This window comes from Pristis pectinata, chromosome 1 (genome assembly GCF_009764475.1).
Source record: "Pristis pectinata isolate sPriPec2 chromosome 1, sPriPec2.1.pri, whole genome shotgun sequence".
Taxonomy (NCBI): Eukaryota; Metazoa; Chordata; class Chondrichthyes; order Rhinopristiformes; family Pristidae; genus Pristis; species Pristis pectinata.
This window is the reverse complement of record NC_067405.1, coordinates 84,931,128-84,951,382: the sequence shown is the minus strand read 5'-3', so window position 1 is coordinate 84,951,382 and position 20,255 is coordinate 84,931,128. Positions and strand designations below refer to the sequence as shown.

Genomic DNA, 20,255 nt, shown 5'->3' with positions numbered 1-20,255 from the left:
TTCCCACCACTGAAGTAAGACTCAATGGCCTGTAATTCCCAGGGTTATCCCTACTCCCTTTCTTGAACAAACCTGAATTCCCGAGATTCACCACCCTCTGTGAGAAATTCCTGTGCACCTCGATTTTAAACGAATGCCCCTTATCTTGTAACTGTGTCCCTCATTCAAGACTCTCTCACTTGTCATACTCCCTTGTATGATTCAACAAGATCATCCCGTCATTAGAGTCATAAAGTCATACAGCACAGAAATGGTCCCTTTGGCAACCCTTTTGTCAAAGAATACAGATCCAACTTTTTTTTAGGATAACTTCTCATCCCAGGAATGAACTGAGTGAATCTCTTTTGGATGGCCTCCAAACGCTACAGTATCCTTTCTAAACTAAGGGGATCAAAACTGTGCATAGTACTCCAGGGGTGACCTCACCAATATTCTGAACAATTGTAATAATACTTACCTATTTTTAAATCCTGATCGCCTAACAAAGAGGCTAACATGCCATTTGCCTTCTTAATTACTTGCTGCACCTACCTGCTAACTTTTTGTGATTCATGAATTAGAACACCTACATCCCTCTGAACTCCTCTCCATTTAGATAGTAAGCCGCCTTTTGATTCCATTTCACAGCGTGCATGACCTCACACTTCCCCACATTGAACTCCCATTTCCAAGGTTTTGTCCAATCACTCAATCTATCTACATACACTTGTATTGTCCAAATATCCTCATTGCAATGTGGTCTTCCACCATGTCATTAATGGAAATGGTAAGTAACCAAGGACCAAGAACTGATCCTTGGAGCACTCCACTAGTACATCGGCTGTGTGAGTGATCGGATTCCATTACAGGTCTGAAAAAGACCTGTTTATTCCAACTCTGTCTTCTACATGAGAACCATCCTTCAATCCATATTAACACACTTCCCCCAATAGGTCTTCACTCTCTACCCTGTGTGAACTAACCCCAGTATTCAATTCCCTTTAACAATTCACATACACATTATCCTACATAGACCAACCCTCTCTATTCAATCAACTGCCAGAGTCCATGCACACACTGCCCTGTATGGACAAACCCCCTGCATTCATCTGCTCCCACAGTCTATATATACACACCACTGTGTCATGGACCACTTCGCATTCTGACTCCCATCCTCAGCTCCCAGTGGCACAGTTACCAAAGCCTCCATGTCTGTAATCCACAGGGTGTGGCTGCAGGCACCAGTCATGACACCTCATCTGGGGCATTTACTTTAGTCCTTCGCAGACTTTAACAACCAAACTGGATTCCCCTCTCCGAACTTCTTTCATACCAACTACTCCCCAACAAACATTTTATTGATGATGCCTCTAACCAGCACAGGCTGGGAATGGGCTCCTGCTGTTCCTGCTGCTAGAGACCAGGTTTCCCACACTGGACCTAAACACTGTGTTGGTGGCATCGTCAGCACTAACCTTGGCAGGGCTGTCTCTGCCAGGGTCACGGCAGGATTGATGCCATCTGTGTCCACCCCACCCCAGTGTGCCAGCACAACACACATGCTCACTCACTTTGTATGGGTCACACATGCCAACAACTTGCACTCAAAGTTGGAAGCAAATCAGCACATCCAGCACCAGAAATTTCCATATGGGCTAGTTTAACTCTCCAACAAAACTTTCTGAAGTAGAATTCTGTGCCCCAAACCTAGTGTGGATGCAAGGGATGCCTGAACGCCAGGCTGGTCGCTCTTACTGAGAGCATGTACTTCTGGAAAGAACCTCTGGAACACAGCACGTCCCTGGGTCAGCACACATAGAACAGTACAGCACAGGAACAGGCCCTTCAGCCCAACACGTTCTGCCAAACTAATTAAACTAGTAGTTAAATGCCTAACTAAACTAATCTCTTCTGCCTACACAATGCCCATATCCCTCCATTCTCTGCACATTCATGTGCCTCTAAAAACCTCTTAAATGCCTCTGTTGTATTTGCCTCCACCACCACCCCTGTCAGTGCATTCTAGGCACCCACCATTCTCTGTGTAAAAAAACTTGACCCACACATCTCCTTTGAACTTACCCCCTCTCACCTTAAATGCATGCCCTCCAGTATTAGACATTTCGACCTTGGGAAAAAGATACCTGCTGTCTATCTACCTATGCCTCTCATGACCTTATAAGCCTCAGGTCTGCCCTCAGCCTCTGCCGCTCCAAAAAAGACAACCCAGGTTTGTCCAACCTCTCCTTATAGCGCATATATAAGGAGAGGTCTGGATGCTATCCTTATAACATTCAGACCATACCAGGGCATGCAGAATCAGAAAGGGAAATTTTATAAAGTGTCTCACATCAATTCGAAGATCTGGTCAATCTCAGGCCGCGGACACAACTGTGTTATAAACTGCTTGAAGACCAATTCCGTGAAATCTTCAGGATTGATCATGTCAGTCTGTATGGAAGCAGGTGGGGGAAGAAAAAACACATCGTTTAATAAGGATCCATTCAGTGGCTATGCACACCCTCTTGATCACATGAAATGTTTCTAAAAATTGGCATTCAGCACATGAGGCAGGAAATGGTCTGCACCCTCACTGGTCAGCATTATAATGAGGCCCACTTTGTTTTCGTACTTCTCCCGTCCCACTCCTGGCAGCCTTGTCTGATGCATGGAGCCCTGAGAAACCTTGAGCTGGAAGTTGGCCTGCACGCCCATCAAGCCCGGTCCTTGTTCTGACCTTGTGGGTCTATCCTGCCCGGGACATCCCATGATGAAAGGTTTGGGAAACATGCATCCAAACGGGGAGTTAGACTTGGACTAGAGTACGAGCCAGTGTGATGCTGGCTGCAGACACAAAGACAGACTTGGTGATGGAACATAGAATATGGTGGAAGTACTCCCAAATTGTCCTCGGCTTTCATCAGGTTAATTGCCTCAGCCAGGGTGGAGAGTGCATTTACAGTGATGGACTGTGGGGCAATAGCATGAAGCAGAAGGTGTGGTCCTGACCATCAGTGTTTGTATATTTGGAAGTGTTTAAAATTATTAAAGGCTTTGCAGAGCAGAAGATGGATGAAGCCTGAGGGATTGATGACAAAAGATTAGATCTAAGACATTTATTACAAAACCTAGCTCTCAGGATGTTAAAAAAGTTCTGAAGTAGAATTCTTTTCCCCAATCTTAATTGCACTGCATGGAGTCACACAAAGGGTTGTAAGATGGCCTAGCTGTTAAAGCAGAAAATATGTCAAACGTTCAGAATTAAACTGGAAAATGGAAAAATGTGAATGATGGGGAAGAGGAGATGTCAATCTGGAAACATGACAGTTACGGTACATAGGAGAGTACAGCACAGGAACAGGCCCTTTGGCCCACAATGTCTGTGCTAATTATGGTGCCAATTTAAACTAATCCCATCTGCCTGTATGTGATCCATATCCTTCCATCCCCTGTCTGTTCATATACTGTACCTGTCTAAATGCCTCTTAAATGTCGCCAGCGTATCTGCCTCCACCACCTCACCTGGCACTCCAGGCACCTACCACTCTCTGTAAGTAAAAAAAATTGCCTTGCAAATCTCCTTTTGACATTTCCCCTCTCACCTTAAACCTATGCACTCTAGTATTTGATATTTCTGACTATTTACCTTATCTACGCCTCTCATAATTTTATATATTTCTATCAGGTCTCCTCTCAGCCTCTGATGCTCCAGAGAAAACAATCCAATTTTGTCCAACCTCTAGGATAATTAATATTAATTGCTTACACCAGGAGAGTGAACCCACACAGACTGGTTGGATGGCAAGGGCCGTCATGCTGTGACTTGTATGTATTTCCTTGGAAAATGCACCCTGTCAGTGTTCCTAACTTTTCATCAGGAGCAAATACAAAACCAAACCCATTCCTCATCCTCTTCCAAACCCATACCTGTCCAGTGCATTCTCCTGACCTCAGCCATTCCTCACCTCATCTCTGCCCTGTGCCTGCACACATCCTTCTCTCTGTGCTGACTGTGGTCAGAGGACAGAGCACGTTTATCCATCCTCAGACACAGGACTGTGATGTTATTTTGCTCACACACAGATTGCCACGATGAATATTGCTGTATCCATCCTCCTCTCCCTCCTCCAATCAGGTGTCCTTCCGAGCCACAGCAAGGGTTTAATTGATATCTTTACTTAAACAATCTGGCATCAACACCATCTCAATACTTCCCTCTTCCAATGTCTCTTCACAAGTTGACCAGGAGCCATTCACATTGCACTGCCCAGCCATGTCCAAGGCCTTTGGGAGTTGAGTTGGCCAAGCTACACATCATGGATGTTGCTGTCAGTGGCTCTGCTGCAGCAGACATCACCCCAACTAATCATGAGCACAGATACCTCCTTCTGTGCTCCCAGACAAACACCCATTTGTGGCATTTTGCTATCACCTTTCCTCAGGATTGAACACACGTCATTCTCTGAGTCCCTACTCCCAGGGAAATCTCTATCAATCTGATCACACACCACTGTTCGCTCAGAGTACTGGATCTCTGTCAGCCCCCATCAAACCCTGAAACAGACCCACGTCAATAGTAAAGGACAAACAGTTCACTCACCTTCTGACTCGGAAGATTACAGGCAGTCAGTGCAGCCTCTACTCGCTTCCTGTCAGCTGGGAACATCTGGTAAATACTGCAGACACAGAAAGGAATTTGTTAAAACAAAAGGAGCCCATGACAAAAGGTCTTTAACCTGGAACGTTAACTCTGATTCTCTTCCCACTGATGTGGACTGACTTGCACAGTATTTCCAGCATGTTCTGTTTTCGTGAATGAATATGCTAACTCCAGCATCATATGTATTACAGAGGAAATTTACCACTGATTAGTTGTTCACCTATTAGGATTCTGTTAAAAGTACAGTGTTGTGTTGAATTATTTTTGTAAAAGAGTTGCGTTGAATTACAGGGGTATCAACGTTGTGTTGAATTACTGGGGTATCAGTGTTGTTGAATTACTGGGGTATCAGTGTTGTTTTGGATTACTGGAGTATCAGTGTTGTTTTGGATTACTGGAGTATCAGTGTTGTGTTGAATTATTTTTGTAAAAGAGTTGTGTTGAATTACTGGGGTATCAATGTTGTGTTGAATTATTGGGGTATCAGTGTTGTTGAATTATTGGGGTATCGTGGTTGTTCTATTCTGATATAGGGATCAGCTGAAATAGTTGGATCAGTATATTGTCTTTGGAAATTAGTTTTCAAATATAGATATCCTTTTTATGGCAACATTCACTTGTTAGGTAGGTGATGCGTTATTTCAGACATTTAAAGATATATAAGCGCAATTATTTTTTGCTTTGTCACCATACTTTTTAACTGGAATTCTTTTCTCTTCGTTCACAAATATTTTTATCTTTGTGTACCTGCAGAGATAAATGATATAATCAAATCATCCATTCATCTGGGGCTGGTTTGCATATAAATCACATCAGAAACTTCACTTGCATTTCAAAACCTTGTAGGGGTTTACAAGCTACATTTTTCCTGTAAAAACATTGCTGAATGATTTTGAAAGGGTAGCTTCAATATTGGGGTGCACCCGAAAAGGTAGGGGTGGGGGGGGGGGGGGATATCGAATTATTGTGTGATGTCCACCTCAGCCGCAGTGTGACTGCACACTTTCCTTGGTGAACTGTAGGGTGCATTTGATGGAGAACAGCTCCTGGGATTCAGGCAGGAACTAGGGAGTGTGGGGGGAGGTGGGGGAGAGAGAAGGTAGGAGGTTCCTGTTGGGGTATAGAGTCAGAAATCAATGACTGGACTTGGAAGGCGGAATTGGAACCTGGGTTGGAGTTGGGTGGTGGTGTTAGCGGGCCACAAATTGTGATAGAGAGTTGGGAGGGCTGCAGTGGGTTCAGTCACTGTAGTTCTCATCCTTCGCATACTCTTATCATTCAGTGTCAGGCTCAACATCCTGGGTCACCACTGACATGAAGCTCAACTGGACCAGCCACATAAGCAGTGGGGCTACAAGAGCACATCAGAGGCTGGGTCTCCTGCAGTGTTTGATACAGCTCCTGACACCCCAAGGCCTTTCCATCATCTACAAGGGTCAGGAGTGTGATGGAACGCTCCCCACTTGCCCACGTGAGTGCAGCTCCAGCAACTCTCAAAAAGCTCAGCACCATTCGGGACAAAGCTGCCGCTTGATTGGCACCCTGCCCACCGCCCTAAACATTCATTCCCTCCACCACCAGCGCACAGTGGCTGCAGTGTGAACCATCTACACAGTGCACTGCAGTTACTTGCCCAGGCTACTCTGACAGCACCTCCCAAACCTCTGACGTCCCCACCAAGAAGGAGAAGGGAGCACAGGGAAACAGCACTGCCTGCAGGTTCCCTTCTGTGTCTCACACCAGACTGACTTGGAACAATGATGCCGTTCCTTCAGAAAAAAAACAGCCTTTGCACCAGCTACGGAGGCACACTCACATTTTGTTGATTGTGAATAATCTTGAGGCGTTGTGGGTCAGAGGACGGATGGCAATGTTCAGGATCTCAGCTGCCCAGTCCTAAACAGGATGAGAAGGATCAGATCGAGCTCTGGGGAGCAGGTGGCCAGTGCTGCATCCCCTCCACACACTGCTCCAGATTGTCGGCAGTTAAACACAAGCCGGCGAGATGTGACGGAGTTACTGTGTCTGCTTCCCAACGTCAGGGGCCAGGCCCACCAATCCACCCTCCCCCCTGAGGAATGGGACCTGAAATGGCAGCTCACCAACCCCGACTCCATCAACCCACCCCCTCACTCACACCCCCAGCGCCCTCAGTCACCCTCAGCCCACCGTCACCTCACCCAGCCTTCATCACTCTTCACCCCCTCCATTATCCCCAATCCCTCAAACACACCCCACTACCCCTCTGTCACCCCAGCCCCACTGCCACAACCCCACCCACCCCATAACATCCCCACCCCCTCAGTCATGCCTATCCCCTCACTCACATCCCCACCCTTCCATCAACCCACCCCCTCCATCACCCCCCTTTCACTCACACCCCACTCCCCGTCACCCCTCACCCTGCCTCCATCACCCTTCACCCTCACCATCACCCCAGCCCCTCACTCACACCCACACCCCTCACACACCCTACTCCCCCTCCCTCACCCCTAGCCCCACCGTCACACCCCACCCACCCTCTAACATGCCCATGCCTTTCCATCACCCCCAGCCCCTACCTCACACCTCCGCCCCTCCATCACCCCCACCCCTCCATCACCCCTCCCACAGACCACCTTTGTTACCACCCTCCATCAACCCACACCCTCCATCCCCCCTCGCACCCCCACCATCCCTCCATCACCATCCCCCACACCCCCTCCATCCCTCCTCGCACCCCCACCATCCCTCCATCACCATCCCCCACACCCCCGGCCCCATCAGAACCCTGCTGGTCTGATCTTGGGAGGAGGTGTTCCTGGCTCCCACTGCCTCTCCCGGGAGGGTGAGGATGGAGGGTGGGGACGGCAGTGGGCACAGCTCTCCCCGCCCAGTGAAACTGCAGCCGCCTACCTTCACCACGTTCGTCTTGAAAGCAACAAAATTGTCGAAAGCCAGGTTGGGAAAATCCGGGCCGGACACCACGGTCAGGCACTTGGAGTAGAAGTTCGAATCAGGATTGTCCACATCGAAAATCTCCCGGATTTTAGGATTCTGTGGGGAGGGGGAGACAAAAGTGGGATGAGGATGGGACAACCAAATCTGTCATGGTTCCAAGTGCTGGTTCTCGATTCTGCCCCTTATCCCCATTGATGGTGCCTTGTTGTGCAGCACATGGTTTCCATGCACTACTATTTGCCTAATGACACACACCTGAGTTCCATCAGGAGACTAGAGGACCCCGGAGGCTGTTCCCCTCAGTAACATGTTTTCCGCTTTGGAGACTGTTGAGGGGGATGACCTGCCAGGGCCTAGCAGCAGTAGCCAGGCTTATGGCACTGCGACCGGTCCTGTTGCTAGGAAGGGAAGGTAGGAGAAGAGGAAGGCAGTAGTGATAGGGGACTCGATATAGTCAGGGAAACAGATAGGAGGCTCTGTGGCAGTGAGCATGAATCCCGGATGGTTTGTTGCCTCCCAGGGTCCGGGATGTCACTGATCGGGTCCACAGGATTCTAGAGTGGGAGGGAGAACAGCCAAAAGTCGTGGTTCATGTTGGTACCAACGACATAGGTGGGAAGAGGGATGAGGTCCTGAAAAGTGAGTTTAGCGAGCTAGGCAAAAGGCTGAAGGACAGGACCTTGAGGGTAGCGATCTCAGGATTGCTGCCAGTGCCACGCGATAGTGAAGGTAGGAATAGGAGGAGATGGCAGATAAATGCGTGGCTGAGAAGTTGGTGCAGGAGGGAGGGTTTTAGATTTTTGGATCATTGGGATCTCTTCTGGGGAAGGTGGGACCTGTACAGAGAGGACGGGTTACATCCGAACTTGAGGGGGGGCCAATATCCTTGCGGCCAGGTTTGCTAGGGTGGTTCAGGAGGGTTTAAACTAGATTGCGAGGGGGAAGGGAACCAGAGGAGTAGTCAGAGGAAGAAGGGGATGGGGAAAAGTCAGATCTGACAGGTGGAGAGGCTTTGAGGAAGGAGAAGCAGAGTACAGGCTGCAAAAGTAGTAAGGTGGATGGGCTAAAGTGCATTTACTTGAATGCGAGAAGCATCAGGAATAAGGGAGAGGAACTGAGAGCTTGGATAAGTACATGGGACTATGACATTGTGGCTATTACAGAGACATGGCTTACATTGGGGCAGGAATGGATATTGAATATTCCTGGTTCTCAGTGTTTTAAAAGAGATAGGGAGGGGGGGAGAAGAGGAGGATGGGTGGCGATACTGGTCAGGGACACAGTTACAGCTGCAGAAAGGGTAGATAATGTAGAACGATCCTCTCTAGAGTCAATATGGGTGGAAGTTAGGAATAAGAAAAGGGCAGTTACCCTCCTGGGAGTATTCTATAGGCCCCCCAGTAACAGTAGGGATACTGAGGAGCAGATTGGGAGGCAGTTTTTGGAGAGATGCAAAAATAACAGGGTTATTGTAATAGGAGACTTCAACTATCCAAATGTTGATTGGCACCTACTTAGTGCCAAAGGTTTAGACGGGGCGCAGTTTGTTAAGTGTGTCCGGGACAGATTCCTGACGCAGTATGTTGACAGGCCGACTAGAGGGACTGCCATATTAGATCTAGTTTTAGGTAATGAACCGGGTCAGGTGACAAATGTATCAGTGGGTGAGCATTTGGGGGACAGTGCCTATTGCTCCATAACCTTTAGAATTGTCATGGACAGGGATAGGAGCAAAGAGGACGGGAAGATATTTAATTGGGGGAAGGCGAATTATGAGGCTATAAGGCAAGAACTTGGGAGTATAAATTGGGGTGACATTTTTGAAGGGAAATGTACTATGGAGATGTGGTCGATGTTCAGGGATCTTTTGCAGGATGTTAGGGATAAATTTGTCCCGGTGAGGCAGAGAAGGAATGGTAGGGTGAAGGAACTGTGCGTGATGAGAGAGGTGGAACAACTAGTTAGGAAGAAGAGGGCAGCATACATAAGGTGTAAGCAGCAAGGATCGGACAGGGCTCGTGAGGAATAGTAGCAAGGAAGGAGCTTAAGAAAGGGCTGAGGAGAGTGTTGGTGTTGGGACCGCTCCTTTTTACCTTGTACATTAACAATTTGGATGATGGAATAAATGGTTTCGTGGCTAAGTTTGCGGATGACACCAAGATAGGGGGAGGAGTAGGGAGTATTGAAGAGATAGGAAGGTTGCAGAGGGACCTAGACAGTTTAGGAGAATGGGCAAGGAAATGGCAGATGAGATTCAATGTAGGGAAATGTGCAGTTGTACACTTTGGAAGCAGAAATAAGCAGGCAGATTATTATCTAGGAGGAGAGAAAATCCAAAGCACGGAAGTACAAAGGGACTTGGGGGTACTCGTGCAGGATACCTTAAAGGTTAACCACCAGGTCGGATCGGTGGTAAAGAAAGCGAATGCTATGTTGGCATTCATTTCGAGAGGTATAGTGTATAAAAGTAAGGAAGTGTTGATGAGGCTCTACGGGGCACTAGTGAGGCCTCATTTGGAATATTGTGCACAGTTTTGGGCCCCACATCGTAGGAAGGATGTGTTGACGTTGGAGAGGGTTCAGAGGAGATTTACGAGGATGATTCCAGGAATGAAAGGGCTTACGTATGATGAGCGTTTGTCGGCTCTTGGACTGTACTCACTGGAGTACAGAAGAATGAGAGGGGACCTCATAGCAACATTTAAAATATTGATAGGAAAGGACAGAGTAAATGTGGCTAGGCTGTTTCCCTTTGTGGGTGAGTCCAGGACCAGAGGGCACAATCTTAGAATTAGAGGGTACAGTTTCAAAACAGAGATGAGGAAAAATTTCTTTAGCCAGAGGGTGGTGAATTTGTGGAACTCCTTGCCACGTACAGCAGTGGAGGCCAGATCAGTGGGGGCGTTCAAGGAGGAGATAGATAGATATCTAAATAGTCAGGATATCAAGGGATATGGGGATAAGGCCGGTAATTGAGATTAGAATAGTTTTTTTTTCTCTTCTTCTTCCCCCATTCCCCATTTCTCATTTCTATTTCCCTTTCCTTGGAGTAGACTCGATGGGCCGAATGGCCTGCTTCTGCTCCCTTGTCTTGTGATCTTGTGAGTGAGAAGGGGACATGAAAAGGCTTTGGCAAGTAGGCAAGTAAGGAGAACCCCAAGGCTTTTTTCTCTTACGTAAAGAGCAGGAGGATGGCTAGGGTAAAGGTAGGTCCGATTAAAGACAAAGGTGGGAGGATGTGCCTGGAAGCTGTGGAAGTGGGTGCGGTTGTCGATGAATACTTCTCTTCGGTATTCACCAAGGAGAGGGGTCTTGATGATGCTGAGAACAGTGTAGGTGAGGGTAATGTTCTAGAGTATGTAGATATTAAGAGAGAGGATGGGTTGGAGTTGTTAGAAAATATTAGGACAGATAAGTCCCCGGGGCCTGACGGAATATTCCCCAGGCTGCTTCGTGAGGTGAGGGAGGAGATTGCTGAACCGTTGGTTAGGACCTTCGAGTCCTCGTTGTCAACGGGGATGGTACTGGAGGATTGGAGGGTGGCGAATGTTGTCCCTTTATTCAAAAAAGGTAGTAGGGATAGTCCAGGGAATTACAGACCTGTGAGCCTTACATCTGTGGTGGGTAAGCTGTTGGAAAGGATTCTAAGAGATAGGATCTATGAGCACTTGGAGAAACATGGACTGATTAGGGACTGCCAGCATGGCTTTGTGAAGGGAAGATCTTGCCTCACAAGCCTGAAAGGGTTCTTTGAGGAGGTGACCAGGAAGATGGATGAGGGTAGTGCGGTGGATGTGGTCTACATGGATTTTAGTAAGGCGTTTGACAAGGTTCCGCATGGTAGGCTTCTTCAGAAGGTCAGAGGCCAAGGGTTCCGGGGAAGCTTGGCAGTGTGGATTCAAAATTGGCTTGCCTGTAGAAAGCAGAGGGTTGTGGTGGAGGGAGTGTATTTGGATTGGAGGGCTGTGACTAGTGGTGTCCCGCAGGGATCGGTTCTGGGACCTCTACTTTTTGTGATATTTATTAATGACTTAGATGAGGGGGTGGAAGGCTGGGTTAGCAAGTTTGCAGATGACACAAAGATCGGTGGTGTTGTGGATAGTGTGGAGGGCTGTAGAAGCTTGCAGAGGGATATTGATAGGATGCAGAGCTGGGCTGACAAGTGGCAGATGGAGCTCAATCCAGAGAAGTGTGAGGTAGTACACTTTGGAAGGACAAACTCCAAGGCGGAATACAAGGTAAATGGCAGGATTCTGGGCAGTGTAGAGGAGCAGAGGGATCTGGGGGTTCATATCCACAGATCATTGAAAGTTGCCTCGCAGGTGGAAAGGGTAGTTAAGAAAGCTTATGGGATGTTAGCTTTCATAAGTCGGGGCATCGAGTTTAAGAGCCGCGAAGTGATGATGCAGCTTTACAAAACTCTGGTTAGGCCACACTTAGAGTACTGTGTCCAGTTCTGGTCGCCTCATTATAGGAAGGATGTGGAGGTGTTGGAAAGGGTGCGGAGGAGATTTACCAGGATGCTGCCTGGATTAGAGAGTATGGATTATGAGGAGAGACTAAAGGAGCTAGGGCTGTTCTCATTGGAGAGAAGGAGGATGAGGGGAGACATGAGAGAGGTATACAAGATATTGAGAGGAAGAGATAGAGTGGACAGCCAGCGCCTCTTTCCCAGGGCGCCAGTGCTCAAAACAAGAGGACATGGCTTTAAGGTATTGGGTGGGAAGTTCAAGGGTAATGTCAGAGGAAGGTTTTTCACCCAGAGAGCGGTTGGTGCATGGAATGCGCTGCCTGGGGTGGTGGTGGAGGCTGATACATTGGACAAGTTCAAGAGATTGTTAGATAAACATATGGAGGAATTTAAAATAGAGGGATATGTGGGAGGAAGGGGTTAGATAGTCTTAGGAGTGGTTTGAAGGGCAGCACAACATGGTGGGCCGAAGGGCCTGTATTGTGCCGTATTGTTCAATGGTTCTATTGTTCTATGGACTAGTATAAGAACCCTGGTTTCACAAACACTGGTTGCCAGATTATTGGTCTATCTCTGGGTATACTTCATCTCCTGGCTGCTTAGAGCTGTCAACTCCAGAGCAGTCCTTGTGTTGCTGTTTCTCCTAGAAAACCCTGTCCAGTCTCGGAACTCCAGTCTCGGACCGGTGTTCTGCATTTGGGTTCTCTGCGATCTTGCTCTTTGTGTGACATTGTGACAAAATCAGAGTTGGTGATGGGATCGCATTTCCTGAAGGTGGTGTGGGCTGGGCAACAGCTGGATGGGGAATGTGCTGGGGTTGTCAAGGGTCATCCAGATCTTGGAAGAATCAAGCAGGCAGCAGCCAATGGTTGTGCTAGAGGCAGGCAAGGAAGGGGTGATGTACATGCTGTGCTGGACTGCTGGCAGAGCAGGGAGACAACCTCACTGCCCCAGGACCTGTCAGTTCAGAGGAGCTCATGTCTCTGCAAGCCCCAGCTGGTGTCCACACAGCTGTAGGTGCTGGGAACATCTGGTTACTTATGCAAAGGGAAGTCACAGCCATGCAAAGTGACAAACCACTGGCTGTTCTCATCCAGGCACTGCCTCACCTGCCCAGGGGCTATGGACAAGATCCCCAATTCAGTTCCATCGCAGGGATTTACGATTCACCCTCGGAGGACTGACCTGTGTCCAGGAAATTAACTGATGCATCTACTGGGAAAGATTCACCCTATATGCAGGCAGAGTGCCCCCCCCCACCTTGTACACAGGCAGATGGAATGCCCACACCCCCCCAATGCAGAGTACCACCCCACCCCCTGTAGGTCTTATCTAAGCATGTGTCCAGTCAGTTTTCCACTGACTATTCACTGATAATTGCACTTTCTATATTATGCCCTGGGTCAAAGTCTGAGATCTTACCTTGGGGACTCTGGCAAACGTGCCGACTCTTGTGTCACGGATATCAGTTAATGCCAGACAGTGGATTTGCTGCAGAAAGAAACAGCAGGAAGCAATGATCAATTTTGTGAAAAACAAGTACATTATTTCATTTCTTAAAATTATATATGCAGAGAAGTTCAGTGTGGCAGATGGAAGACAGAATTCCAGGCAATAATCTCTATCCCAATACATAGTCCCTTTGTCTCTCATTGGGAATAAGTGAAGGACCAAGCAGATGTGTTTCCAGTGGTAGCCAGTGATGAGCAGGGTACTGCAGGGACCAGTGCTGGGCTTCACTTGATCATCATGGCGATTTGAATCAGGGAGCTAAACGTAACATCTCTCAGTTTGCAGACGACACACAGCCGGGGTAGGAGCAGGATGGACTGTGATCTTTGAGGAGAATGGAAAGAAGCTCAGTCTGGAGAAGTTGGGTGAGCAGGCAATTGTATGGCAGAAGCAGTTTAACATGGATCAATGTGAGGTTATCTACTTTGGTTCTAAAAACAGCAGGTCAGATCATTATCTGAATGGTGATAGATTGGGCAGGTGTTCAGCTGCAATGAGTGGTTAGGAAGACAAATGGTACAATGACCTTCATTTCAAGGGGAGCCAAGTACAGGAGCAGTGATGTCCTGCCGTAGCTGTACAAGGCCTGGTGAGAGCCCACCTGCAGGTTTTACAGTTATGGTTTCCCTTACCTGTGGAAGAATGTTCTTGGCATGGATAGAGGACAACAAATGTTTACTAGTCCGATTCCTGGGAAGGCAGAACTGATGCACAAGTCATAGAGTTGGACGGCATAGAAACAGGCCCTTCAGCCCACTGCGTCAATGCCGACCATCATGCCTGTCAGTACCACTGCGTCAATGCCGACCATCATGCCTGTCGGTACTAATCCCACTTATCTGCATTAATTCCATATCCCTCTATATCTTAGAGAAACAAAGGACTGCAGAAGCTGGAATCTAGATGAAAAACACTATGATGCTGGAGGAACTCAGCAGGCCAGACATCATAGTGTTTTTCATCCCTCTATATCTTCTCATTCAAGTACTTGTCTAGCTGCCTCTTAAATGTTGTTACTGTTCTTGCCTCTATAACCTCATTCCAGATACGAACTACTCTTTGTGTGAAATACTTACCCCTCAGATCCCCTTCAAATCTCCTCCTTCTCACCTGAAACCTATACCCTCTAGTTTTATTCACCCCTACCATGGGAAACAGACTCTGGCTATCTACCCTATCTATGTCTCTCATGATTTTTTTATACCTCTATCATTTCACCTCTCAGCCTCTTCACTCCAGGAAAAACAGACCCAGCCTATCCAATTTCCCCTGATAACTCAAGCCCTCCAATCCAGGCAACATCCCTGTGAATCTTTTCTGCACCATTTCGAGCTTAATCATGTCTTCCCAATAGTGTGGTGACCACAACTGCACACAATACTGCAAATGTGGCCTAACCAATGTTCTGTATAACTGTAACATGACGTCCCAACCCTTATACTCAATGTCTTAGGCAGGCATGCCAAACGCCTTCTCCACCAGCCTGTCTATCAATGTTGCCACTTTCAGGGAACTAAGTACTTGTACTCCAAGGTGTCTCTGTTCAACAACATTCCCCAGAGCCCTGCCATTCACTGTGTACGTCCTGCCCTGGTTTCAGTCTGGCTCAGTTAGACTTATGGGTTAGAAGAATGAGAAGGGATCTCAGAGAAACCCATAACATTCTAACAGGACGAGACAGACCAGATGCAGAGAGGATGTTCCCGATGGCAGGTGAGTCCAGAACCAGGAATCACAGCCTCGGGATACAGGATATGACATTTAGAACTGAGACCAGGAGAAATTCCTTCACCAAAAGGGTGGTGAAACCATGGAAATCTCCACAACAGAAAGTAGAGGAGGTCAATTCATTAAATATATTCCAGGAGGTAGATATATTTCTCAAGAGATATTGGGGAAAAGAGGGAACAGGATACTGAAGTGAATGATCAGCCATGATCATGTAGAATGGGGGAGCAGGTATGAAGGGCCGAATGTCCGACTCCTGCTCCTGTTATTCATGGGCCTGAGAGGCAGGATTGCCAAAGATCTCTTATTATGAGGGATGGCCATTATCTTCTTAATTAACTTTCCAGAACTAAATCATTGTGGGATGCCTTTTATCCTTCATTTTAATTGTATCCTTCATTGTAAGAAAAGATGCTGGAAACACTCAGCAGGCCAGCCAGCATCTGTGGGGAGAAATAGTTCCACACCAAACTGGCAAAATGAAAAAACAAAGTGGTTTTAGGTTGCAGTGTGGTTAGAGGGAGGGGGGCAGTTTGCAAGTGTCAAGGATTGGATTTTTTTGAGGTAAGAGGTGATGAGGATGGTTCTTTGTGAGACGATCAGTGAAAGCAAGGCTCAGAAAGGCAGCAGGAGTTGGGTTCATATGGACAAGATGAGTTTGCAGAGAGCTTCGGGGGAGATAGGAAGGAAACTGGAGAAAGATGTGTGCTGATGGGAGGGGCTGATAGGATGTTTAGCCGAGTGGGAAAGAAGGGATGCTGGAAGGCAGCGGGTGGGATAGTCCCCATCTCAATGGCAAAGATGTTCATCAACTGAGACATCACTGTTCATGGGGCAGGGAGACCAAGGTCAGAGACAGGGAGGGCAATTAGCAAGGATACCAAGGCTCAGAGAGATCCAGGGAGACCAAGTAAGCCCTCCCTCTCCAGATACCTACACTGGATGGTTCACAGTGAATAATGTATTAGAAATTGGATGCAATTGTGAACATGTGATGAGGAAAGAACAAAGCAGAAACTAGCAGAACTCTCACCCAACATAATCCCTCAGACCCTCCCAACATAATCCCTCAGACCCTCCCACCGACTGTCCTTCCATTCCCCCGATTAACTCTGCCCAATTTAACATCCTTTATCCATGCTCACTCTATCTCTGGTCAGTCACTTGCTAGTTTACTCTGTCAAAAGTCAGCAGCTTTAAAATCTTTGTCCCAAGGGGGTTTAGTAACTCCAGGACTTGTGTAGGGAGGGAGAGGTGATCTAATCAAATTGTTTGAAATGATGCAATGATTAATTATGTAAAACTATTTGCTCCAATGAGAAGAGGTGTAAATCACCATGCAATCAGAACAAAGTTTGGAAACCCTGCCACACAGAAGCAGATGGGTCTTGATGCAGGGTAGCGACCCAAAATGTTGACAATTCCTTTCCTCCCACAGATGCTGCTCAACCCGCTGAGTTCCTCCAGCAGCGTGTTTGTTGCTTCAGATTCCAGCATCTGCAGTCTCTTGTGTCTCTTTCTAAATCTGAACTTTCAAGTATAAGACTGGGTAAAGGATAATGAGCAAGGTCAGGAAGATGGAGACAAGGACAGAATAGCCATTAATTGGTTCAAGTGGCTGAACAGTTTCCTTTTTCTTCCCATGAATGGACAGACATGGAAGGGACATGCAGAAATGTTTGGCATTGCCCGTACCTTATTCTGATAGGTCCAGTATAGAAAGTGTCCTTGCGAATCCATGCGCATAACCACTGGTGATCCAGCTCCAGTTTCCTGAGGGCAGAAATGACACAACATTGGCTTCAGTATTAGCCATTTCATTTTGAGAACCCATATGTTATTGTTAAAGTGTCTGGGTTTCCATTCTCTTTGGCTTTGATGGAATCTATCAATGAAGTTGGGAGTTAGAGGTGCAATGAGAAAAACAATAATGACATAAGTCTGACCAAAAAAACGGGAGAAACACTTGCATTCATAAACACCCTTTACCTTCCCAGAACTTTACAAAGCACTTTACAACCTGTGAAAAACGAGCTGTTGGAGGAACTCAGCGGGTCAGGCAGCATTTGTGGAGAGAAATGGATAGTCGACATTTGGAGTCGAGACCCTTCATCTGGACTGACAGCCTGCAAAGTATTCTTTTGAAGAGTAGTCACTATTGTAATGTTGGAAACACACAGTCAAAAGCAAAAAAAAGCTGCAGATGCTGGAAACCTGAAATAAAACAGAAAATGCTGGAAGCACTCAGCAGGTCAGGCAATATCTGTGGAGAGAGAAACCTAGGTAATGTTTCAGATCAAAAACTCCTCATTGCGAATTTTCCTATGCAACTTCATCTACCAGTCCATTAATTCTCTCTCTCTCTCTCTCCCCACAGATGCTGCCTGTCCTGCTGAGTGTTTCCAGAAGTATCTAGTTTTATTAAACATGAAACCAAGTCGTGCGCAGCAAGATCCCAAAAGGTCCAATGTGACAAAGGTGGGAAATTCTATTTAAGTGATGTTGATTGAGAGGCCATGATACCAGGAATAATTCCCCTGTTATTGTGGGATCTTTTATATCCACTTCAGAGAGCAGGCAGGATCCAAGTTAAGCATCTCTTCACTTAACTGAGGCCAAGAGACTGCCTGTCCAAGAGAAGGATAGAGAGGCAGAGAAAATTTACTAAATTACCAAACTTCACACCAGCATGTTTCATTTCATCCTAAATCATTGTCCAGCGCTGTTCGTCACTGTTACGTTGCCATACCACACCTCACTGCATATCTCACTGCGTTCTGCATCTTACTGCTCACCTCGGTGTAATAAGAATCCTGAAATGTCGGCCAGAGAGCTCAAGGGACAATTGCTGGGATCAAATGTGTGTGTGCGGGGGAAGGGTGACCTGGGCGCTAGGTACCAAGTATTGTCTCTGCAGACATGGGCCTGCAGTGCCCGAGGCAATGGTCACGTGATGGGTCAACCTGGACAAACCGTTCACCCAGGTAGGGGCGGAGAGAAGTGACCAGGGTATAAAAGAGTGAGCACACCGGTGATGAGGTCTCTTGGATTTGGGCTCACCACAGGTTAGGTCGCGACTGACACTGTGGACCGATTGGAACGGGGCGCTGCAGTTAAACAGGTTCAGGTGCGCTTCCAAGATAAGTGCCACTTGTTGTAACTTCTCAATAAAGTGTGTTGTGCGCAGCACTTTGTGTGCAAGGCTTACTTCTATCGGATCTACGAAAAATCCTGCTTAACTTTGGCACAACACTCAGCAAGCACTCCCATCTCAATGAATCTTAGCAATCTTTCTATATCCTACCCGCATCACTGTATTTTCCCAGACCCCCTGCATTTTACAATCGATCACTATTTGGCACCACCTAACTGACTTTTACCATGCCTCCCTGTTTTATTGTACCTCAGTGTAACATTACACTGTGTAGATTACCTCAGTGTAGATTAATTTACTGTATCACAATTACAATCTTGTAACTTATTGGATTCTCCGATAATTCAGTTTTACCATGCATCACCTTATTTTATTGTCACTTTACAATGTAACATCCACTGATATTTTACATTACTGTACCTTACCTCTGCAGACATGGGCCTGCAGACATAACTTACTGCATCACTTCATTTCACACAGTTCACCATATACCATTCACTTCACCATCTTGACATGAAAATACATCAGTGTTCCTTCATTGGTGCTGGGTCTAAAGCCCAGAACTCACTACCAACACCACTTGTGAGATGTGTGGTTCAGGAAAGTCACTCACTACTATCTTCTCAAGGAGCATTTAGGGGTGGGCAATAAGCACCAGCAACACTCAGGTCCCAAAAGATGAATAACAAAAGCCATCTTATCTCTATCGTATTACATATCACTGCATCTTACCATTTATTGTGTCTTTCTCCACATCAATGTATCTCACTACAGGTCACTACACCATTTTGTACATCACTATGTTTAACGAAGGTCTTATCATGCACTATATCTTACCATTCTTCACTGAATATCAACTGTATCCCACATTTATACCGCACCATACTGTACCTTCCTCACCCAACCTTACTATTCTTAGCGGTACCTGACCAGATCTCACCGAATGTTACCACTGCTTAATGCACAGCACTGTTCCTTACTCCACCTCACCATTCCTTCATCTTCTACACTGTAATTCAGCATGCTTAACTATGTGACTGAATGCACTTCACTGTTTTTCACTCATATCTGAATGTACCTTGTTTACCTGTGCCTTATTCTTACCATTTCTCACCTCATCTAACTATTCTGCACTACATCTCCTAATATAATGCTGCAGAGTTTGCCCAATTTATAGAGTTGACCCAACCGGTCTCTGCCAAGTAAGAGTGCCATCTAAGCTAGTCCCATTTGCTTGCATCTGGCCCATATCCCTCTAAACCTTTCCTATCCATGTACCTGTCCAAGTATCTTTTAAATATTTTTAACGTACGTGCCTCGACCACTTCATCTAGCAGCTCATTCCAGATACGGACCACTCTCTGGATGAAAAAGTTGCCCCTCAGGTTCCTATTAAAATTTTCCCCCCTCACCTTAAACCTATGCCCTCTAGTTGTTGATTTTCCAACCCTGGTGAAAAGACCATGTGCATTTACCCTGCTAATTCCCCTTATGATTTCATACATCTCTGTAAGATCACCCCTCATTCTCCTACACCCCAATGAATAAAATCCCAGCCTGCTCAACCTCTCTCCATAACTCAGTCCCTCAAGTCCCAACAACAACCTCGTAAATCTCCTCGTTATGGTCTGTTTTAACATTAACTGAGACAACAAAGACAATATAAGGTGGCATTAACCCTCTGTCAGTTCTGAGCCACAATCACTTACATCATCCCATTTAATGAACTTCTCTCCATGGACCAGGAAAGGTTTCACCTTAATCTCAGGGATTACAGTTCCCGCCATTCCCAGCAAAGCAAAATGTATGGC

The 20,255-nt window shown here is 46.7% G+C and overlaps 1 protein-coding gene across 1 annotated transcript in view; it reads right to left on the bottom strand.

The window, feature by feature from the left end:
• LOC127570224 (1-phosphatidylinositol 4,5-bisphosphate phosphodiesterase beta-2-like) overlaps positions 1–20,255 on the bottom strand; it is a 99,570-nt gene extending 79,315 nt beyond the window's left edge. Inside the window, exons 1-8 of the mRNA XM_052015532.1 lie at positions 20,154–20,255; positions 16,986–17,063; positions 13,473–13,541; positions 7,535–7,675; positions 6,456–6,535; positions 5,333–5,386; positions 4,580–4,655; positions 2,330–2,430 (exon numbers count right to left, since the gene is read on the bottom strand). Coding sequence (XP_051871492.1) covers positions 2,330–2,430; positions 4,580–4,655; positions 5,333–5,386; positions 6,456–6,535; positions 7,535–7,675; positions 13,473–13,541; positions 16,986–17,063; positions 20,154–20,231 — 677 coding nt within the window. The 5' untranslated portion in view covers positions 20,232–20,255. The remainder of the gene's footprint in view (positions 1–2,329; positions 2,431–4,579; positions 4,656–5,332; positions 5,387–6,455; positions 6,536–7,534; positions 7,676–13,472; positions 13,542–16,985; positions 17,064–20,153) is intronic.